Consider the following 25071-nt stretch of genomic DNA (forward strand, 5'->3'; position numbering starts at 1 on the left):
TTTCTGCCTTGAAACTAATGCACAGTATTGATTCTAAGATAGAAGGTAAAGGGGTTTTTTATAATTGCATATGTCAGTTTTCATAGTTATGAAAGTCAGATATCTTCTTTACTTGCCATTGTGAAGTATTGTTTAAAGAAATTTTGCCATTAATTTAATGTTTGATCATAGATTACCAAGACTGAATTGAATTGGTTTCATCAAGATTTGGAAATAGAAATGAAAAAATGGCAACAGGAGAAAAAGGAAAATCAAGAAAAATTAAAAACTCTAAGAAATAAAGTAAAAAAACTTACAGATTCCAATGAAATGTAAGTAGCAAAGCTAAAAAAAAATGACCATTCATTGATATGATTTCAAAAAGAAGTATTTATATATTTTAACAATTCTAATGATACTCTCTGGCCTTAGACAAGTTTTGTAACATCTCTAGGCCTTAGTTTACTCTTCTGCAAAATGAAGAGCTGAACTAGATGACTAATCAGATCTTCTTCCAGTTCAAAAATCTGTCATCCTTTTCTATCTATAAAATTCTGTTTCCTAAATGTACCTGTCTTTACACATTTATTATCTTTCTGTTATATCTCAGAAGTTACTGAAATTGTGTACTATACTTTGGGGAATAGAGTATAGCTTAGATCACCCCTAAACAAAATTGTGAAGTTGTTTATCCTCAGAGTTCTCTGTCTTCTCTCTTTCCTATGTTTTCTGTTCTCATCCAGCTCCAACCTTCCTCTCATACACACCCTAGAGTGCATATTTTTATAATCTTTATCCAAAATATCAACTTTTAAACAATCACCAAAAGGTTACTCATTAATTGATCAAAAACCATAAGCAATGATAAAAGACATGTAGCAAGTATTAACAAGATAGGAAGATTTCATATGCTAATGCAATGAAAGAAGGCAATGGATTTTTTTTTAAAACCCTTGTACTTCGGTGTATTGTCTCATAGGTGGAAGAGTGGTAAGGGTGGGCAATGGGGGTCAAGTGACTTGCCCAGGGTCACACAGCTGGGAAGTGGCTGAGCCCGGGTTTGAACCTAGGACCTCCTGTCTCTAGGCCTGACTCTCACTCCACTGAGCTACCCAGCTGCCCCCCCGCTCATGTATTTTTGAAACAATTTCTTTACACATGGATTTAAATAGCTTTTATTAAGATAAAAATGTATTCTACCAACTTTCAGGCATCAAAGTTGGTTTATTTTCTTTTATTCATGCAAGAGTAGATTTTCTGCCTTTTTTAGCAACCAAACTCTTCCATTCTCATAGGAGCTAATTGTTAAGCTATTGTGGAATGATTCTTGGAACCATTCATTAGTTAATCGGCCTTCTGAGGCCAGAACTGTGCACCCTAGAGTTGCATCATCTCTAAGATAATGGTTGTTAAGCGCTTCTGGAACTTTTGTTGAATTTGAATAAAATTAGGTTGAATTAGAAATTTTAAAATAATTTTGTATTTTGTGTTCTGCCCAATTTCTTTACATTAGAATTTTTGATTTACTATTACTGAATATACAGTGCTTTAAGTAGATTAAATAAATGACAACTAAACTACTTTAATCCATTTATGTTTTCAGTAGAATGTTATAATAATTTCTGTTCTCCACTGCCTCTGTTAAAATTATTTTTGCTTTGATCCCAGAACTGCTTTACTTATATGAGGGTATAGAAATTTAATGTGAAGATGTTTGTTATTTAGATACAGATGGAGAGTTAATAGTTTAATTCTTGACTTCATTGCTATTGACTTCTTAACTTTAAAATGAATGTGTTTGCTAGTAAAATTATTGAAATTCTTTAATTAAAGTTCCTATCTTTAAAATTCAGTGAATGTATTTTCTCAAAATATGGCAGGCCTCCACCAAAGAATCACTTTTTTTTTTTGATCATGAGCAGTATTTCAGAGTACATACCAGTAGCTTTAATTTAAAAATTGTTTTTTTTCTGAATTGAAACATCAAAAGAGAGCATGTCCATACAAAGGGCAGAATACAAAAAAAAAATTTATATAAAACTGAATCTTCATTTCATACCACTTTTTAAAAAGTAGAAATTTTTACTATACTATTTTCGTTACTATCCTTCTTATTGGTACTTTTTCCAGAACTTCCTTCTGTTCTCTGAACATTAAAAAAAAAAAGTTTTTTATTATCAAGTATTCATTTTTTTCCTTCCTACCTTCTCCCACTGGAAAAGAAAAAGAAAAATTATCATAGCACATGCATAATCAAATAAAACCAATCCTGTAACCATCTCCAAGAATTTATTTTCATTCTGTTTATTTATTTCATGACCTCTTGGCAGGAGATAGGTAGCATTCTTCATGATAGATCCTTTGAAATCATGGTTGATCATTACATTAAGTTGAGTTCTTAAATTTTTCCAAAACAATTTTTTTTAGTTTCATTATGGTATGAATTATTCCTGATTCTGCTCACTTTGCTTTGTATCAATTTGTACAAGTTTCCTGGGCTTCTTATAAACCATCTCTTTTATCATTTTTTACTGCACAATAATACTCCTTTGCATTCATGGACCATAACTTGTTTAATTTCTTTGATACTATGGAAAAAGCTGCTGTAAATATTTTTATACACAGATGATGTTTTCTTCTTTCTTCTTTATATATATGAACTCTCTTTAGGATTCTACTATACATTTTTAAAATATAAATTTAAACAGTAAATATTCCTTTTGGGGAGTTATCACTATTACTTCTTCCATCCCAAAGTGAGTGAAAGAATTTAAAGAAAAACTTTTAACATAAGAAAAGTCAAGCAAAATTATTCCACATAGTGGCTATATCCAGAAATGTGTCCATTATCTCTCTGCCCTGAGATGGCCAGCATATAAACTTTCATTTAAAAAAGAAACTATGTCTTTCAAGAGTTTACATTTATTACTGAAGACAATGTGTACTGTGGGTATGTAAGTTTATGTAAAACAAAAAGTAGGTAATTGGCCCCTAGGGTTAGGGGGACAGGAGGGGAATAAGAAGAGGAAAGTAGTATCAGATTATCCTTTGGTTAGAAAAAGATTCATGTCCTTTGCCATCTTCCCTTTCCCCTGATTTTAGCAACCTATTCAATTGCTAAGGATTTCATAATTATCTTTATATGTCCAGACCCTAGTGGACATATAAAACCCTCTTGGGTTTTAGTGGTTTAAAGACATCTCAGACTCTACATGTCCAAAACAGATCCTCCTGATGAATCTCTCTATTTCTGTTAAGGATACCACCATTCTTCCAGGTTGCCAAGTTATAACCTCATTGTTACCTTTGACTCATTCTCACTCACTCCATTATATCCAGGCATTGACTAAACCTGGCTATTTCTGTTTCCCCAACACCTTTTCATATCCAACTCCTTCTCTCTACTTACATAGCAATTACTGTATTACAGGCCTTCATCGCCGCTTACCTAGACTGTTGCAATGACTTTTTTGTCTTTAAATCTTTTTTTCCTCAATTCTTTCCCTACAACTTTCACAGTTGTATTGATTTGACTATATCACTCCTTTATTCAATAAACTTCCCATTCCCCAGAGCAGTGATAGCAAACCTTTTAGAGACTAAATGCCCAAACTACAATCCTCATGCCATATGTGAGAACCCCCCATTCTTTCCCCACCCCTGCCTTACCTCAGACAGGAGAGGGAGGAAACACTTCCATTGAGTTGCTGAACATAAGGGCAGGTCACGTGAGAAATGTCCTCAGGTGCAGTGCAGAGAGGGAGGAAAGCAGCTCCCTCTGGTATGTGTGCCATAGGCTCACCAGCGGGGCCCTAGAGCAGTGATAGGCAACCTTTTAAGGTTGGTGTGCCAAAATTCACCAAAAAATTGAGCATAACTCGGGTGGTGTGTCACTTCAAGAAAAAAGCCATAATTTCATGATATTTGTAGTTTAAATAACAAAAATATATAATCGTAATATATAACTGTATTTAATAAACCAAAATAGGTAAATTAATATAGGTAGAATTGTCATCTATAGTGCACAGTGTCTACACTACACTATAATAAATGTTTCATCCTTGGCATGTGGCCCCATACTTCTCTGTATACAGCCTCGTGTCATGAAAAATGGCTATGCGTGGCAGTGCTGACACATGTGTCATAGGTTTGACATCACTATCCTAAAGGATAAAGTGCTTTTTTAACCCTCCACAACTCAACCTCAACCTGTCTTTTCTAGTCTCATTATACAGTAATTCAAAACAGCTTAACTGTTTCAAAAATGTGTTATTTAGTAACTAGGTTCTGCATGGACATATAGTCAAAACTAATTTGTTAGATGGACCAGTACTTTGTCTATTTTATGTGTTTTTTCAAAATACAAGCTTCTAGTCTTATTTATTAATTGAATAGTTCTTTTTTTGATTTTATTAATTTCTCCCTTGATTTTTAGTATTTCTAATTTAATTTTCATCTGGGGATTTTTAATTTGCTCGCTTTCTAATTTTTTAAGTTGTATGCCCAATTCATTAATCTCTGTCCTCCCTAATTTGTTAATATATGAACTCAAGGATATAAATTTCCCCCTGGGTACTGCCTTAGCTGCATCCCATAGAGTTTGGTAGGATGTCTCATCATTGTCATTCTCTTCAATGAAATTGTTGATTGTTTCTATGATTTCTTCTTTGACTAGCTGGTTTTGGAGAATCATATTATTTAATTTCCAATTCGTTTTTGATTTGCCTGTTCAGGTACCCTTACTAATTATTATTTTTATTGCATTATGATCTGAGAAAGGTACATTTATTATTTCTGCTCTTTTGCATTTGTTTGCAATGTTTCTATGCCCTATTACATGGTCAATCTTTGTGAATGTACCATGTGCAGCTGAAAAGAAGGTGTATTCCTTTTTGTCCCTGTTTATTTTTCTCCACATAATTATTAAATCTAATTTTTCTAGGACTTCATTCATCTCTTTTACCTCTTTCTTATTTATTTTTTGGTTTGATTTATCTAGATCTGAAAGAGGGATATTTAGATCTCCCACTAGTATGGTTTTACTATCTATTTCCTTCTTGAGATCTACCAGTTTCTCCTTTATGAATCTAGTTGCTCTGGCATTTGGTGAATACATATTGATCAATGTTATTTCCTCATTGTCTATACTGCCTTTAATCAGGATGTAATGACCTTCCCTGTCTTTTTTAGTCATATCTATTTTTACTTTGGCTTTGTCAGAAATCATAATTGCCACTCCTGCCTTCTTTTTCTCATTTGAGGCTCGAAGGATTTTGCTCAAGCCCTTGACCTTAAACCTGTGTATGTCCACCCACCTCATATGTGTTTCCTGTAGACAGCATATGGTAGGATTTTGGTTTCTAATCCACTCTGCTATTTCCTTCCTTTTTATGTGCGAGTTCATCCCATTCACATTCAGAGTTATAATTATCAGTTGTGTATTCCCCAACATTTTGGTATCCTCTCCTAGTTCTACCCCTACTTCTTACACAATTTCCTTTTAAACCAGTGGTTTGCTTTATGCCAGTAACCCTTGTCCCCTCCCTTGATTTACTACCCTTTCTACCCCCTCCCTTATTATTCCTGTCTATTTATTTTTAAGGCCTAATGAATTCCCTCCTCCTTCTTCTCCCCTCCCTTTTATGACCTCCCCACTCCCCTGCTCCCTTTGGTTTTTCCCTTCTGACTTTCTCAGTAGGGTTGGATAGAGTTTTATATCCCAATGGATAAAAGCTACTCTTCCCTCTCAGGGTTAATTACACTAAGAGTAAGGTTTAACTATTACCTCTTAATGCTCTTTTCCTCTCCTTCTTATAATAGTATTCATCCCTTCCCCTTCCCATATCCTCTTTGTGTGTAATAGAATATCCTATTTTTCTTATTCATTAAAGTTTCTCTTGGTGTCCTCTACTATTCACCTCCCTCTTTCCCACCCCCATATCATCTTAGACCATTTAGTATTCCAACCTCTCCCTATGAATAATTCTTCTAATTACTATAATAGTGAGTACTATAATAGTGAATAGAGTTCCTTACAGAGAATTATACATAACATTTCTCCACATAGGAATACCAATAATTAGATTATATTGAAGCCCTTAAAGAGACAAATTTAAAAAATACGAATTTTCTTTCTTTCCCCTCTGTTTCTTATTTACCTTTTCATATTTCTCTTGATTTTTGTGTTTGGATATCGAACTTTCCATTTAGTCCTCATCTTTTCTGTGCAAATACTTGGAAATCTTCTATCTTGTTGAATGCCCAAACTTTCCTTTGGAAGTATATGGTTAGTTTTGATGGGTAGGTGATCCTTGGTTGTAGACCCAGTTCTCTTGCCTTTCTGAATATCATATTCCAAGCCTTGCGGTCTTTAAGTAAGTGTGGAGGCTGCCAGATCCTGAGTGATCCTGATTGGTGCTCCTTGATATCTGAATTGTCTTTCTGGCTTCTTGTAAAATTTTTTTCTTTTACTTGGAAGCTCCTGAATTTGGCTTTTATATTCCTGGGGGTTGTCTTTTCAGGGTCTAGTGTAGACGTTGATCTATGGATCCTTTCAATGTCTATATTGCCCTCTTGTTGTAGAACTTCAGGGCAATTTTGCTGAATAATTTCATTTAGTATGGTGTCTAAATTTCTATTAATTTCTGCTTTTTCAGGAAGACCAATGATTCTCAGATTGTCTCTTCTAGACCTGTTTTCTTGGTCTGTCTCTTTCTCATTGAGATATTTAATGTTTCCTTCTATTTTATCAGTCTTTTGACTTTGTTTTATTTGTTCTTGCTGTCTTGAGAGATCATTAGCTTCTAATTGCTCAATTCTAGCCTTTAGGGGCTGGTTTTCGGCTATAATCTTTTGGTTTTCCTTTTCAATCTGGTCATTCCTGGTGTTCAATTTGCTTATCAGTTCATTTGATTTCTGAGCCTCACTTTCCAATTGCAAAATTCTGCCTTTTAAACTGTTATTTTCTTGCCAGATTTTGGTTTCCAATTTGCTTACCATTTCGTTTGATTTTTGGGCATCTTTCTCCAATTGGGAGTTTCTGTCTTCTAACCCGTTTGTTTCCTTTTGAGCTATTTCCCACTTCTCTCACCAAATCTCTTCCATCTTTGTCATCATCTCAGATTTGAACTCTTCTATAGCTCGTGGACAGTTTTCATTATTTTGGGAAGGTTTGGATATAATTACTTGTTTGTTCTTCTCTGCTGTTTGCTCTTTTGTCTGGATTTTATCTGTGTAAAAGTTGTTGAGTGTTACAGATTTCTTCTTGATGTTCTTTCTCTTTTGGGGGTCTTGTCTCTGGCTTCCTATTGTTAGCCCTGCGCCCTCTCAGGTTTATCCTCACACTAAGGGTCTGTCTGAGCTCTTTAGGCTCCTGAGGTCTCAGTTGTTCTCAGGGTCAAGCCTCCTGGTGGTCCCCTTACTTGTTCCTCTGACCAAGGCTCCTTTAACAGTCTCAGGGCATTGCTTCCACAGTTGTGAATCCCTTTTGCACTTGGTCCCCACTCAAGGTCCGCGCCTGCGCTCAAGATCTGAGTCCTCACCTGCACTCAGGATTCATGTCTGGGCTTGCGTCCATACCCGCACTCGTACCTGCACTCAGGGTCTGCGTTCAAAGTCCAGGCACGTTCTTTAGCCTCTTGGGGTCTTAAGTCTTGCTGCTCTCAGGAGCAGGCCCTGGTGACTCCAGGTAGCTGCCAAGGACTTAATCCGTGCCCCAAACTTGCTCTAACTCTTGTGCACTGGCTTTGGCACTGTAGGTGGTGTGGGGTGGGGGAGGGGGTTGCTCAGCTCTCGTTTTAGTGAGAGCTGTTTCACCCCTTTATAGCATGGAAATGCCCCAATTCCATGTACCTCCAATGCTGCGCCCTGTTGTGGGGTCCCTTTGTTCCTCTGGATTTGTTTTTATGTCTTCTTGAGGAGTCCTGTATGTTTCGGTTAGGAGAGGTTAAGCAGCTGCTTTTTACTCAGCCGCCATCTTAACCAGGAAGTGGAACACCAATCAAAACCAATTTGGAAAGGATATAGTATTTATTTCTCTAATCCAGAAGAAAATTGAGAAGTGTAAGGATTAATTTTACAGTTTAGTGCATACTGTTTGTTCATATATAGCCTACTTATTCTAAATGTACATATATGCATATATGTATTGAGAGAGAAAGGAAGAATACGCATAGTCTCCCTTGATAAGAATGTAAGATTCTTGAAGGCAGAAATTGTTACTTTTTTGTCTTTGTAAAATTCTTATTACTGATTGATCCTTTGTTGCACTTCTTTGTTACTTTCTCAAGGAAAATAAGCGGAAATCCTTCTATCTCCAAGCATGTGTGAATGAGCCAGATTTATAAATATAACAATCGCTACCTTCTCATCTTTGTGGTTTTTATTAAAGCAAAAATACCTACTAGAAGGCCAAATTGAGAAAAGAATATATACAATTATCTCTTCAGTTCCTTTTTATTTTATTATTCATATTGTTAATGTAAATTGTATGGTTTGATCTGATATTTAGGCCTCTGTCTTTTCTCAGTTTCTTCTCTGATCTGAAACTTCTCAAGGCTCAAACTTAATTTCCTGGTTGTTTTTCATAGATACTCACGGAATAATGAGGAAAAGGATCAACAGTATGCATCACACTTGGATCAATTCCTCAAAATCAGGTCTGTTTTATACCTAAAGTAATATCTGTTTTCAACTCAGACACTTCAAACTACTATAAGTGCTTTCCCTTTTGAGATTGCTTTCCATCTTTTTTATATATATCTTGTATGTACTTAGTTACTTTCATGTTTGTTTCCCCATAAGAGTGTGAGTTCTTTTTTTTTCCTAAGAGTTTTTAATTGATTAGTTTTTTAACATGGGGACAACTGTGATACAAATTTGGAATAGGATAAGTATAAGGAGAGACCTGGACAAACAAACAATATTTCTCTTTTCTTCAGTTCTGTGCTGCTTTCATGACCCAAAGACACCAGCTACTGGGGAAAGAACTTGCTATTTGACAAAAGCTGCTAGGAAAACTTGAAAGTATTCTGGCAGAAATTAGATTTAGTCAATATCTCGCACCATATATCAACTTTAGCTCCAAATGAATACCTAACAGATATAAGAAGTCATGTCATAAACAAATTAGAAGAATAGTTAGTAGAACAGTTTATACTGTCTGAGGACCAACCTAGGTAATGTGAAGTTTGAGTTCTTGAGAAGAAGAACTGTTTGTTTCTGTCTTTGTATTCCTATCATACATATTAAGTACTTAATAAATACTTATTGCTAAGATACAAGCATTCCTATTCTTTACCAGCTCCTGTGAATTGTTGCTTGTAATCTGTTAAATGTACGCTCTGGTTATTGTATAACAAAGCATTTAAATATATGTTGCTATAATAAATGTAATTAATATTTTTATCACAAAAATAAACTTGTATGCAATATCTCACTGGTTTAAAATATTTCAAGATGTTTTTTTTTAATAGTAATAAATTTGCAAATGAAAAATTGAAAATGGAGGAACTTATAAAGAAGGGAAAAGAGAATTACCATGAAGCTATTAAAAGAGCTGTGGCTGCAGAGGTGAGTCTAATGGTATTTATTTTTTTTTTAATGGTATGTTGAGATGGATGAAATGGCTGCGTTTCAAAAACATACAACATATTCAGGAGATGCTTTTTGGTGTACCAGCTTCATTTCCTGATGGTATATATGCACTTTTAGTATTGAACAACTGAAATGAGTTCCAATTGGGACATTTCACAACACTTAAAATCAATCTGTTAAGGCAGGTTGGCAGTATTTTGTTTGGATTTAATTCCTCTCAATTGATGGCACTATGGCACAATGGAAAAAGCTCAGGATTAGGAATCAAAAGTCCTGTGTTTATAGTTAGTTACTTCCCATCTCTGGGCCTCACTTTCTTCATCTGTACAATAAGGAGTTTGGATACCCTGACCTTTAAGACCTTTGTATCTCTAAGTCTATAAAGGTTTTACCTCTTTGTATTTAATCATGACTACTGTATAACTTTTCACTATTAGAAACAGATGATTATTTCATGATAGAGACAGATTTCTACTGAGAATTAGATTGGCCCTGTTAAATTTTAATTTGCTACTTTCTTGAATTTTAAGATAGCAAATAAAACTTGGCAATTCATCAGACCACCTCCCAACCTCTATCACCACCCCATTTGGAAATTGCATAAAGTATTAATTAGGAATGACATAAATTCTGTCTCCATTTCATTAATTTCCACATATTCACAAATTCTCTCCTTCCCATTGTATAAATAGAATTAGCTCTAGTCCATTCTATAGTCAAAACTCTACCTACCTGAGATGAGGTCATTCCCACCTCCCTTAGTGGGGAGGGGAGACGAGTTACCAACACGTGACAATAAGTCACAAATCAAGAACAAGGGACTGCCCTTTGGGCAGTCCAAATCAATGTAGAGACTGCCATTTGTCCGCTTGAATTAGAGGTGGACCCACAGGAAGTGACGAAAGACACTATCTCTTTAAGTATGTTGGTTACTTGCTCTGGAGGCAGTTCCCACTTTGAACTTGGTGCTGAAGGACTTCCCTTGAGACCTCAGGCAGCTTCTACTCAGTATTGTCACGTGGGTAAGTTAGGCTCACTTCCTCACTTCCTTGGCCTACCTAGGCCGCTTCCAAACTCTGCCTTAAGTAGGCACTAGCCTATCTGGTTGCTAGGCCTTGTGGCTTGCAGCCTAATTTATTTAGCCTTTTAACCTTCTCTCTAGTCCAGGCCTCCGCAGGCCATTTTTCTCCCTTTTTAAATTAAAAGACTGGAAGAACATGGTCGTTCAAAAAGAATCTACCAAGTCCAAGTTCACTCAGTTGTCCCATTTCATTGCCCTGACCTGAGATAGCTTTCAAAACTGCCAACCAGAAAAATAGATGAAATTAAAAAGAGCCTTTTCCTAAAACTTAACTTTTCCATAATATTTAAGATTATCATAATAGGAAGAAGGAAATTAATCTTTCTGGATCAATAGAAACCTTTAATAAAGAAAGTCGTTTTTTCATTCTTTCCCAGACTTTCTAAGCACATTCACTTATCCTAGATTTATTGATAGAAAGTGTTCATTTCCATGTCTATCTAAAAATTTTAGATACTTTCACTTCACAAATTTTCCTTAATAATATATTCATCTTTATAAATGACCACAAGCCAAGATATTCCACTGGATATCTTCCTGACTAAAGTTATGATAAAGTTAAGAATGAGGAACCTTAGACATTTAGGGGGGAAAGTCTTATATTTCATGTGAGAATTTTTGCCAAATTTTATTTTTTAAGATGCATAAAATTTTTCCAATTTTAGGTGACTATACTTGAAAACTGGAAGAATACTGATGTGAATAAATTGCAGATTACCTTATCAAAAGCAGAAATGTATATTAAGAACCTAAAGTTAATGAACAGGTACTACGTGACTTTTTAACTTTTTTTGCATGTCATTTAGTAAATGGAAGCAAGATTGATAAATTGTAGATTTAACACATTCAACTAGTCATTTTATTTTATCTTATTTTTGACATTGAGAAAGTTTTCATTTTCCTTCAGCTTATTAAAATGTGACAGGCCAGTTTTTATAAATGCAATTGTGACCTTTAAATGTCTAGCCTAAGGCCATCAGTCAGATATGGCCTAACTAGTATAATATGTTCATTTTTCTTCTTTTTACAATTTATTATTTATTTTTAGCATCATTTTCTCTTTAAATTTGGAGTTCCAAATTTTTTTCCATCCTCTTGCCCCCTTACCCCACATAGAAATTAAGGGGATGCTCATCAACTGGAGAATGGCTGAACAAGTTGTGGCATATGATTTTGATGGAACTATTTTTTTTTTTGATGGAGTACTATTGTGGTATGAGGGAGACAAGCAAAATGATATCAGTTAAGTATATATGTGAAGTCATGTAAAATATATTTTCATATTAGCCATATCAGAAGAAAAACAAGAAAATTATACTTCAGTTTGTACTCAGAGTTGATCAGTTCTCACTCTGGAGATGGATATTATTTTTTCATTATAAGACCTTTTGAATTTTCTTGCATCATTTTATTATTTCTTTTAACCCTTAACCTCTGTGTATTGGCTCCTAGGTGGAAGAGTGGCAAGGGTGGGCAATGGGGGTCAAGTGACTTGCCCAGGGTCACACAGCTGGGAAGTATCTGAGGCTGGCTTTGAACCTAGGACCTCCTGTCTCTAAGCCTGATTCTCAATCTACTGAGCTACCCAGCTGCCCCCTTGGATCATTTTATTAATCAAAGTAATCTACTCTTTCACAGCTGATCATTATTACAACATTGCTATTACTGTGCACAGTGATCTACCAGTTCTTCTCATTTCACCTTGCATGTCTTGCCATATAAGTTTTTATGAAACCATCCCCCTTATTTCTCATACCACAATAGTACTCCATCAAAAAAAATAGTTCTATCAAAATCATATGCCACAACTTGTTCAGCCATTCTCCAGTTGATGAGCATCCCCTTGATTTCTATGTCTTTGCCACCACAAAAAAGAGCTGCTATAAATGTTTTTGTACATGTAGATCCTTTTCATTTTCCTTTGATCTCTTTGGGGTATAGACCTAATAATGATATTGGTAATGTCAACAGTTTTATAGACCTTTGGGCATACTTCCAAATTTTTCTCCAGAATGGTTGGTCCAGTTCACAACACTACCAACAGCTTATAGGCAGTGGTTCCCAAACTTTTTTGGCCTACCACCTCCTTTCCAGAAAAAATATTACTTAGCCCCCCTGGAAATTAATTTTTTTTTACATTTTAATAGCAATTAATAGGAAAAATAAATGCACCTGTGGCAATCACCACCCCACTGGATCGCTGCAGTACCCAACAGAGGCAGTAGCACCCACTTTGGGAATCACTGGCTTATAGCATACTTATTTTTCCTCATCCTTCCTAGCATTTGTCATTTCTGATAAGGATGAAGTTGTTTTTTTTTAATTTGCAATTCTATAATCAATAGTGATTGAACATTTTAAAATATAACTTTAAATAGCTTTGATTTCTTTTTCTGAAAACTGCATGTTCACATCCCATTTTCAGTTGAAGAATGGATCGTATTTTTTATAAATTTGATTCAGCTCTTTATACACTTGAGAAATGAGAAACAGAAAAACAGGCTGTGAAATTTTGTTACCTTTTGCTTTTGCTTTGTCTGAGATCATGATTGTTACCCCCTACCTTTTTTACATCAGCTAAAGTATAATTGATTCTGCTCTAGCTCTTTATTTTAACTCTATGTGTGTCTTTCTGGTTTAAGTGTGTCTCTTGTTAGCAACATACTGTTGGATTCTGGTTTTTACTCCATTCTGCTCTCCACTTCCATTTTATGGGTAACTTCATCCCATTCACATTCAGTTATGATTACTGTGTATTTCTCTCCATCCTATTTTCTTCTGGTTATCCTTCTCTTTCTCTTTTTATCTTCTCCCTCCTGAAAAGTCTGTTTTGCTTCTAACCACTGTCTCCCTTAATCCCCTCCCTTTTATCATATTTCACTACAATATCTCTTGGCCCAATCCCCTCCCTATTGGGTAAGATAGATTTCTATATTCATTTGAGTGTGTGTCCTGGATCATTGCATTGCTGCTAGTAGAGAAGTCCATTACATTTGAGTGTGCCACAGAGTATCTGTCTCTGTGTATATGGTTCTCCTGGTTCTGCTTTAAGGAGTTATGTTTCATCTCCCCATGAAAGATTATAAATAGTTTAATGATTACTCTTTCATGTCTGCCTTTTTATACTTCTCTTGTGTTCAAAGCTCAAATTTTCTATTCAACTCTAGTCTTTTCACCAGGAATGCTTTTAAGTCTTCTATTCATAAAATATCAAAAATATTTTGCAACTGAAGCATTATACTCAGTTTTGATGAGTAGATTATTCTGGTAATCTTAGCTCCTTTGCCTTTTGGAATAGTATATTCCAAGCCTTCTGCTTCTTTAATATAGAAACTGATAAATCTTATGTGATCCTGACTATGGATCAATGATATTTGAATTGTTTCATTCTGACTGATTGGTACATTTTCTCTCTGATTTGGGAGCTCTGGAATTTGGCTATAATATTCCTGGGAGTTTTCATTTTGAAATCTCTTTGAAGAGGTGGATTCTTTCCATTTCTATTTTACTCTCTGGATCTAAGATATTAGGGCAGTTTTCCTTGATAATTTCTTGAAATATAATGTCTAGGCTTTTTCTTTGATCATGACTTTCAGGTAATTCTCTTAACTTATCCTTCCTCAATCTAGTTTCCAGGTCAATTGTTTTTCTGATGAAATAGTTCACATTTTCTTCTATTTTTTCATTCCTTTGACTTTGTTTTATTGTTTCTTGATGTCTCATGGAATTATTAGCTTCCAATTCCCCAATTCCAATTTTTAAAAAATTTTTATTTTTAAATATTTTTCCATGATTCATTTTCTTTCCCTTCCTTTTTTCCTCCCCACTCCCAGAGCCAACAAGCAATTCCACTGGATTGTACAAATGTTATCACTTGATACCTTTTTGCATATTATTCATTTTTGCTATAGAGCGATTTTTTTAAAGGCTAAACCCCAAATCACATACCCAAATATACTTGTATTGTGATAAATGATGTCATGTGTTTTGCTTTTGCATTTCTACTCCCATAGTTCTTTCTCTCAATGTGGTTAGCATTCTTTCCCCATTTCAGGAGTGTACTGGCTTGTTGCATTACTACTAGTAGCAAAGTCCATTACATTGGATTTTCTACAGTGTTTTACTTTCTGTGTACAATGTTCTCCTGGTTCTGCTCATTTCACTCTGCATCAATTCATTGAGGTTCTCCCAGTTCATATAGAAACCCTCCAGATCATCATTCCTTATAGCATAATAGTATTTCGTTACCATCATATACCAGTTTGTTCAGCCATTCCCCAGTCGAGGGACAACCCTTCATTTTCCAGTGTTTTTGCCACCACAAAGAGTACAGCTATGAATATTTTTGCACAAGTATTATTCTATTTCTTTAGGGATATAAACCTAGTAGTGGTATTGCTGGACCAAAGGGTATGCATTCTTTTAAAGCCCTTTGTGCATAATTTCCGTATTACCTTCCAGAATGGCTGGATTATCAATTCTAATTTTTAGGAAATTATTTTCTTCATTGAGTTTTTATCCCCCACTTTCCGTTTGGCCTATTCTATTTTTTTTTTTAAATCCTTACCTTCTGGCTTTGAATTAGTACTATGTGTTGGTTTTAAAACAGAAGAATGGTAAAAGCTAGACAATAGGGATTAAGTGATTTGTCCAGGGTCACACAGCTAGGAAATATCTGAGGCCAGTTTTGAACTTAGGACCTCCTATCTCCAGACCTGGTTCTCTATTCACTAAAACTGCCCCCACCCCATAATACTTTTAAAACAATTTTTTCTCTTGTGAATTTTTGTGCCTCTTTTATCATTAGGCCAATTCTATTTTTAAGGTGTTATTTTCTTCCAAATTTTTTGTGCCTCTTTTATCAAGCTATTAATTTTATTTTCCTTTACCTCTCTTACCTCTTTCTTTTAACACTTCCATGAGTACTTGGATCTAATTAGCATCTTATTTGAGGCTTTGCTTGAAGCTCTTTTCACATTGTTGTCTTCTTCTGGGTTTGTCCTGGTCTTCTCTTTCTCTGTAGTAGCTTTTTATGATTAATTTCTTTTTGTTTGTTTGTTTAATTTTTTTCCAGCCCATTTTTTAAACTTTCAACTTTATATTAAAAGTCAATTCTGCTTCCCTGATGGTGGGAGGTACTGTTTTCAGATCTAGTTTTAGGGGTTTGCAAATTTTTTGTCCCTCTAATGTGATGTGATCTTAAGAAGGGTAATGATACTGCTTACTTGGTCTGCAATCTGGACTTTACTTAGATAGGGCCCCTGCTCCCCTGTAGACACAAGTGTGAGCACTTCTTAGGGCCCTGCATCTGAGGCCAGGTTCCCTGTTCTCCTCCAGCCCTGAGAGCTAACTCTCCTCTCTACTTTGGAACTGTGACTGGAGCCCCTGTTCCCTTGTAACCAATCATAAGCACTCCTCTCTACCTTAGAACTGTGACCTAGAACTGCTTATGGGCATTTAGTTGCCATTTAGTACCAGTGGCAGCAAAGGGTACCCCCGTAATCTCTTTCTGATCAGTTGTCTGATCTCCTTACCATCTCTGAGCCTAGAGGTCCTAAAGCTATTACTATTGCTGTTGCTGTTTTAGCTACCTCCAAAGCCCAGTGCTGGTGGTCCTGTCACATTCCAGGACAGTTCCATCCCAGTGTTATAGACCTCTCCTGCCAACTTCCTCATTTGTCTGACCTTTTGTTGGCTTTACCACTGCAAAATTTGATTTAAGGAATTATTTTATTTTAAAGTTGTTTAGAGAGGAATGTTGGGAAAGTTATACAGCCAATATCCTACCCACTTGGATATATCTCAATGTTATTTTAAAGAGAATTTTTTTTAATTAGTAGGATGTGCAAATTATATTTATGATTTATCATGCTTTATTAATTCTCACCATATGAGAATAAGGTTGACTTGGAAATCCTAATGAGTTTCTCATAGCTTTATTGTCTAAATAAGTCATTATAAGTCATTCTTGCCTTTCTGCCATGCTTCTCACATAATCTTTGATCTTTTTGCCTCCGATTTTTAAAATTTTAATAGCCTCATTAAATTAATTAACTAATATTTTAAACTCTAACCATACAATGGACATGAATAAATGAGTATTCCATTCATAGCAACCATATGATTTACCTAATTTTTTCCTTTTGAATATAGTTACCCTTTGATACGCATATTCTAATCATGTCTTAGCTCAAGACCCACTGATACATGAGAAGTAAAATTTTATAACTTGTGTTAACATCTCTATTTTAAGTTATTTATTATTTATACTTTATGCATTGCTGTGTAGATACTTCAGACCACTGATTTTATTGCTGTTTCTTTTCTTACATTTTTTCTCATGTATTCTGTACATCTCTACCACTATTCTTCTATCTATATTTTAGCTACTCTGTATGGTCTCTAGCTTGAGGTAAGCAATTTTCTCCCTTTTCCCTTCCCTTTCCCCGTACTCTTTTCCATTTAAATCCTTTTTAAATAGATAAGCAAGACTTCATCAAGGAAAATAAATTGTAATGTCCTTGAAGTCAAGAATTGTTTTTTTAAACTTGAATTTTCTTAATATTCCCAGCACCTACCACTTTTTTTTTGCATATAGCAGACACTTAATAAATGCTTGTTGCATTTAATTCACCAGTCATTTAGGTGTATTTCATCTCTGACAGCAATTCCTCTGTTTTCCTGTTCTCAGACAATCTATTTTAAATCATTTGCTTTCAGAAACTGCCTTATTCTCTCCTGAAATCTTTGTCTTTGATAATTAGCAAGAATGAAAATAACTTTGTGCCCCTAATTCCTTCAGTTCTTACTCAAGTTTTTAGTCAATACTTTCCACATTCTTTTTTGCAATATCATTTGTATCCATAATAAATCATTAATAATTGTCATTCACTTTAATGAATCTCTAGAGGTTTTCTGTCATGTCTTAACTGCATGATCTCAGGGAGAAAGTAAATCTCTCTGTTGTGATTGTTCAGTTGATAAATAATTGCCCCAGTATCCTTGTCATTAACCCATAATAGAAAATGACAAACTATAACTGCTCATCTCTTTCTTCTTTCAAACTATTACTGAATGATCTTTCACAGGAAATATCAACAGATTTACTTTCTTTCCTTTTTGAACATGGGCTGCTTTCTCTTCAGATAGCTTAGTTCTCCCTTCTTTAGGAGGAACCTAATTTCTTTTAGCTTTAGGTATACAGGTATATTTTTTGCCCTTCCTCTGTATGAAATTCTTCACATTGAAATCTGTTTTCTTGCTCTTTAAGGATCTCATCAACACCCTCCTCCCTGCCCCAATAATCTGGAAAGTGGACAAGAATTCCTTAAATCCCTTTGCCTTCTTCTCTTCTAGATGTGAAGAACAATCTGGAATTTTAGCATAGATATCTTACTTGGTTGTGATAGAAATTTGTACACTGTATATACTCTATATAGTCTACAAAATTATCCATGTATCCTATGTTGGCAGAAAGTTAAGGTCCTTACTTCTTTACCATTCTTATTAGTATAATCCCAAGAGAATTGCTTAGGCAATCCTCATTCTCCATCTGCCATAGCCTACTCTCTTATTCTTATACACCTCAATGCAAATCCCCAGTGTCCCACTCAAAAACTAACCACACCTTCTATTCCAGGATGCTCTCTGGAAGGCCTGCTTTATAGATATCAAAGTTGCTTTCATCTTAAATCTTTTTCTTTCCCTCTCCTTCCATGTTCTGGCTCTCACTAAGATCTATCTCCCTACTAATGACACAGTCTCCTTGGCTACCTTTTTTCCAGGACCTTTGCACATTTATTCCTGCTCTCCTGCTTGTTGAGGTGAGGATTGGGGAATACTCCTTGCTCCCTATTTACTCCTTTCAGGCACTCCCACTACTATCACCACTCAATGACCCTTATTTTATCCATTAAAGATTCTGGTAGCTATTATCTATCAATCTCTAGGATACTCCCTTAATTTCTTTAATGGCTCAAAGTGTTTTTCTTCTCCCCACCTCTTGCCCTCATACTAGGGGACTTCAACATACATATTGATGTTTCCTCCCTGTTCTTCAATTTATTTATTTCCCATTACCTACCCCTCTGCCTCGGCTCAGCTATATATAAAGAGGTTGCCATTAATAAGTGTCAGCATCTCAATTGTTCCACTTTAATTTTTAAGAACTCTGAAATTCCTTTAGCTGATCATAATCCCACCTGTTCCTCTGCTCTGAAACTTCAAAAACTGTTCTTCATTCTTATCATAACTTCTAATGCCTGTACCTTTCAGTTCTTTCCCAGGGCATCTCCTCTATACTGACTGCACTTTCTTTCCTTCTCATCTTAATCCTTTGCTGATAAAAGTTCAACTCTGCATTAGCGTCTTCCCTAGAATTCCTTGCTTCCTCATCCTGTTGCTCATCTTAATCTGCCATGCCCAAGCCTTCGATGACTCCCACCATCTACTGTCTTTGCTCCTGCTAATATGTTGCTGAACTAAGCTGGAGAAAGTCACAAAACTGGGTTTTCAGTAAGGCAAGGCACTCCTTTTATATCTCCCTAATTGATTCACTATCCTACTCACCACAGTGGCTTTTCCATACTTTTTCATCCCTTTTTTCCTCTACTGTATCTCCCTTTCCTTACACTCTCATGCCTGAGAACCTTGCCACTTAAAAAAATTGAAGCCATCCTCTAAGAATGACTCTCTACTTTCCTTTTCCTTTTCTTACATTAATCATATAGATGCCTCCTGCCACTATGTACAGTGTCACTCCTGCCTCATGTAAAGGTGAGATGTCCATTGTCTTTGCCAAGACCCCTTTCCCTACACAAGTGATCCCATTTTCTCCTGTCTTGTACAGCAGATTACACTCTGTCATCCTCCTTCTTTCACTTATCTTCAGTCTTTCTTTTCCTACTGTCCACCTTCCTGCTGCCTACACATATCCATTAAGATGTATATCTCTCCTTTCTTAAGAAATATGCACCCTCTTCCTAACGTTTCTGTCATAGTTAGTACCACCATCCCCCCACTTATTTAGACTTGTGACCTTGGTATTATCCTCAACTCCTTCCTCTCTCATCCCCAAATAAAGTCTGTTGCCATATCCTAACTTCTCTAGCATGCACCCCCTTTACTCCTTTAACATGACTACCACACTGCTGCATCACCTTATCCTTGAATTATTGCACTAGCCTTCCATTTGGCCTCCCTGCCACAAACCTTTTCCCACACCAGCCCACATTTCACTCAGTCATCAAGTTGCTCTAATGTGTTTATTTTCCAGAAAATACAGTGTCATGGTCAGACTTGCACTTTAGGAAAATAAATACTTTAGATTATTTTCAAAAGGATATTTGGCAATTTTTAAACTCCTTTTTTAGAGGGCATTAGTAAGCAAATTATCTTTCAAGTGTCTAGTGATAGATGTCTTTAAATTTTGTTACAATTATTTTTCCTTTTGGATCAGATTGATCCAACTTATGAATTGAAATTAGTTGCCACATGCATGCAAATAACTGTTATTTCCAAATTTCTAGGATGAATATTAATTCTAAATTTTGAAACTCTTTCAGTGGTTCTATTTCATATCTTAATTTGGAATCTGAGATTAATCATTGGGAGTCATTTATTTCAAAAATAAAAAAAGAAATTGAGAAGGCAGAGGTAAGCCTTATGTAATGTTTTAAACATTTGTAACTGTAAAGCTTTCTAAAATTTCTCAAGTTAACACTGACACATTGTGCTTATTAAGACTTATTATTAAAACTTTTACTTTACCTAAGAGATTTTTGTGTTTTATTGAAAGTATTTAAAAAGGCATGCATTTTTCATTATGTTCTTCTAGTACCTACTAACAGTCTTGCATATTGTGCATGCATCACAAATGTCTCTCTTTAATTGAATTCACATTATTGTTAATAGAAATTAACTTTGTTTTTTTTGTTGATAAGCATATTGTTTTTTCTAAGGGTTATATGATTTATTGTATTCGTTTTTATTGTGATTCGAAGGTGTTTTCACAAAAAAGAATAACTGAAATTTGAAGTTTAAATTAACTCAATTTTTTGCCTCTTTTAGTTTGAGTTTGAAGACCGAATTCAGAAAGTTAAATCTGGATCTCAACTTGATAAACTTTCTAAAGTAAAAGTTTCTGAATTTCCATTACCTACAAATAGTTTAGTAAGTATCTTCAAAGTATAATATGTTAGAGTGGTATGGGGAGAAAATCAAATCTCCAGTCCTAGGTAACAGAATTCCTAGGTGAGAATTTGCTTCATTCTTTTTTTTTTTTTAACTCTTTATCTTTGATCGTTGGGTTAATACTCTTTATTGGTTCTAAGGAAGAAGAGGGGTAAGGGGTATGTACTAGGGAGTGGGGGTTAAATGACTTGCCCAGGGTCTCACATCTAGGAAGTGTCCGAGGCCAGATTTGAACCCAGGATTTCCTACCTAGGCCTACTGAACCACCAAACTGCCCCCAATTTGTTTCATTCTTTATTTGGTTTACTTTTACTTCTATTGAATTCTTAAAACTGTTTACTTTTGCAATTCAGATATTATAAATAAAATCTTCTCTTATGAAGGCAGCAATTTTTTCACCACATCCTAAACTATTCTTTTTTCCTAGGAAGATACTATTTTTAACTCATTCTGCTGATTCTTAAGCAGCTGTTGCCACAATCTTTGGACAACCTTTAGGCCAATTCCACATGTTCTTAAATACTTTAGAATAGAGGCCAAAGTCAAGAAATCAGAACATGTTTCTTTATCTGACTGAATAAAAAAAAAAAAGAGCACAGAATATCAGTTTTCTTGGTCTAGAATGCATAATAATGTGCTTGTCCTCAATTTGCAATATTTCATTTTGCCTGATAAAATATAATTTCTGGAAAGGTTTATACCTAAGAAGAATAGAGAAAATAATTCACCTTCCTTCTTTGCAGAGGTGGGAGCAATATTATTGAGGGTATGACATGCAAAATACTCTCAGTCATAGCTGATATGGAAGTCAATTTGACTGGACTGTAAGACCTTTTTTTTTTTGTTATAAGAGATGGTTTTGTTTTTAGGGGGAAGGAGAAGTATACATTGGAAAATATAAGTGATGTAAAAGTAAAATATTTCAATGCAAATTACTTAAGAAAAAAAGAAAATGCACCTCCTTCCCTTCTTTGCAGAGGTGGAGTGTGGAATGTTGCATATGCTCTCAGAAATGAGATATGATGATTGATTTTACTGAGCCAACATTAACAAAATTATACATATTTTCTTCTTTTTTAATCTCTGTTATAAGGGATGACTTAAGTAAGATAGGGAGGAAAGAAAATGAGTCAATTTTAAAGTTAAAGTGATATAAAAACAAAAAAGAATAATAAAAATGAAGTTTGGAAAAGACCACAAAAATGTGTATACATTTTTAAGCCTTTTTTTCTATCTTAAAAGTTGTAGATGTTTGAAGAATTAACATCTAGTGGATTCTGTTTGATATTCATATAGTGCCAACTTTTGTTCTGTTACAAACATATTACATAGACTTCAGCATAAATATGTGTTGAATTAATTGAAAAGTAAAATAAATTAGACTACAGAAAAGAGTATTCCTCAATTGAAGTTAATAATTGCTAGCCAAACATAAACTTAGTGTATGTAGACTTACTCATTATCTTTCAAATAGTTACATGGCTATTGTAATTGCAGTGCTTTGATTGTAGGGGAGACTCAAAAAATGTTTAATTGAAAAAGGAAATTTGCTCTCTGAGACACTGGAAGATTTATCTAAAGAAGCTCCATATATATTAGTATTCACTTAGAAAAAATAATGAAAGTTTATAATTGGCTTAAACTGATTTTAAAAAATTGAACTATCATTTATAACTGAATGAAGAGGCATCACCTAGTCCTGATAGGGGTTATATGTTAGATGAAAATGGAACCAATGTAAGTATTAAATATTAATTTTTTTAAATTTATATTCCTATCATACTTTATTTAACATTATTAGAGACCTTAAAAACATTTAATAATCCAACCTTCTAGGAAATTTTATGAAATGTCAGTCAGTATGATACTGTTTAGACTGCCAGTAAAAACTTTCTTGTTTCCCAAAAAATGTTGATGCTTCATTGTTACAGCTTATCCCCTTTCTAAACTCAGTAAAAGAAGACTTATACAGATTTATAGAATAAATACAGTAAAGAAAATTAACTGAAATCAGAATCCTAGTTTTAACTGTATTATAGCTAATACTTTTTAAAAGAAAATAAAATTTTTGAATGTTTCAGATAGAAATTTTTAGTTAATTACAATTTGATAGGTAAGTTTTCCTTTGTAGTTTTTCTTTTGGTTTTATAAATACCTACTAGTAGCCAGCCTTTTGTATGTTGGAAAAATTAATTTGTCTGTTGATTTGTGTCGTTATAATTTTGTTTCCTAGTTAATTCAAGGCAAACTTGCTCATATTAATGATCCATCAATTAAGACATATTCTACACAAGTTCATCCTAAGTCACTTCCTGAATTTTCATGTCCTGATGATCAGAGTCCAGTGATTATGCCAACTAATTTATTAACTGGGAACCAAACTCTGGCACTTCAGAACTCAAGTCTGCACTCTGTCAGTGACTGCGCAATGGAGATACCTTCTGCACTTTTACAAGCATCTTATACTGATCCGTGCCAGGTTATGGATTCTGAAAAGGATACACAGATTAATCAAAGTTCCACAGATGTTTCACAGACACATGCCAGCACTCTGAACCAGCCACAGAAGACTTTTAACAACGTGATTGAACATCTGGCAGCAATATTCCCAAATTACAGCAGGTATTCATATAAAAAGTAGGATGTAATTCAACAATTTTTTAGACCTTAGTTTCTTGATGAGGTCTGCTTCCCTGAGGGAAACTGCTAGTATTCTGTTATTCTTTTGCTAAAAGTTTTATAAATATATTTCCCTTTTTTAAAGCATGAAGTGAATATACAAATGATTTCATATTATTATAATATTCTAATATGTCTTATTAAAACAAAAAATAGATCTAATTCATTTAAATTTAGCACTGCCCTGGCTGATTTGTTGGGATTTTGAAAACCCATAGAGGTTGGGGTGATGAAAAAGTTTGTTGTGGAATTAGAGTGTTTTTGTGTATATATCTTAATTAATGAGTTAACAACATGTTATGAAATGCCTCTGATTTTCTTCTTATTTAAGGATTAGTCTGTCATGTACAATGTGGCAGTCAGTGGCAACTCAACTGCTTTTGAGCTTATGTCTGTCTTAAATAGACGTAACTGGTTTTTGTAGAGGATATTCCTAATTGAACTGCTTCTCAGAGAAGTGGATAAATATGGAATAAGCTGTTCTTCCGTGATATCTCAATTAACAATTCTGGGGGGGGGGGGGAATCATCTTTTAACACTCATTCAAATCTCAAAGAATAGGTTCAGGAGTAGTGTAAATACTTTTGCAAGAAGCCATTTTGGACCAGCATAATTGCCAGTGGCTGAGTTGGAACACAGAATGCAAAGAGGGCATTTGAGCTGGCATGAGACCAAAAGTCAGTTGAGATGTGCCTATAGGAGGAAAACTTAGAACATCAGGGTCTCAATTTTGAGATGCTGTTGGGAGGGCAGGATCATCTCAGAATTGTCTCTTAGCTAGGTTACGATATCAGTTAGGATTAGGTACCTAGGCTACTCATAGGCTATTCTGTGTGTATCAGCATCCAACTTTATTCATCATTCAACATCTATATACAAATCTAAATACCAACAAGGATATCAATTGCAAAATCAAAATCATCTTGAACTGAGATAAACCATCAAACAATCAGCAAACAATCAAGCAAAAAAGAGGCCTCTGGCCTGGCCAGGCAATCTGCCAGACAGGCTTCAGGATACCAACTTCTTTAGGAATCTACTGAAGATTTAGCATAAATTCAATATATAGATAAGGTTTAGGATTCATCCTTAATCCCTCTTTCCTCACAATTCATCCCAACCTTTCCCTTACCTTATTTATCATCATTAAACTAGTTAATATAAAAGAAACTGATACTGACCTGGTTTATTCTCAACATTCCAAGGGGAAGTTTATCAGTTACCACTTCTAATCATTACTGAAGACAACTTTATGATTGCTGATCTTCTAGGTTTAAATTCAGCAATCACAGTCAGAAATAGAGGTCAGAATATCAGAGTTTATTACTCTTGAGTTCATTTTATATAATGATCTAATTACTAATTGAGGGAAACCAAGATTATTTGCAAAAAAAAAAAAAAAAAAAAAAAAAAAAACCTCTTACAAGGATCAAGAAAAACCTCACATAAAGGCTGGTATGAAAGCTGCTTCTCCAAGAAAAAAAGGGATCCTATGAAGCAGGGGTGCAAAGAAAGTGCATTGTAATCATGAGGAGATGAAAGATAAG

The 25071-nt window shown here is 34.8% G+C and overlaps 1 protein-coding gene across 1 annotated transcript in view; it reads left to right on the forward strand.

Annotated features, from left to right (window-relative positions):
- Positions 1–25071, forward strand: part of TTC3 (tetratricopeptide repeat domain 3) — a 169419-nt gene that overhangs the window by 122425 nt on the left and 21923 nt on the right. Inside the window, exons 30-36 of the mRNA XM_044670285.1 lie at positions 172–311; positions 8568–8636; positions 9453–9549; positions 11320–11420; positions 20218–20308; positions 20723–20824; positions 23079–23467. Coding sequence (XP_044526220.1) covers positions 172–311; positions 8568–8636; positions 9453–9549; positions 11320–11420; positions 20218–20308; positions 20723–20824; positions 23079–23467 — 989 coding nt within the window. The remainder of the gene's footprint in view (positions 1–171; positions 312–8567; positions 8637–9452; positions 9550–11319; positions 11421–20217; positions 20309–20722; positions 20825–23078; positions 23468–25071) is intronic.

The sequence above is a fragment of the Gracilinanus agilis genome, chromosome 3 (assembly GCF_016433145.1).
Source record: "Gracilinanus agilis isolate LMUSP501 chromosome 3, AgileGrace, whole genome shotgun sequence".
Taxonomy (NCBI): domain Eukaryota; kingdom Metazoa; phylum Chordata; class Mammalia; order Didelphimorphia; family Didelphidae; genus Gracilinanus; species Gracilinanus agilis.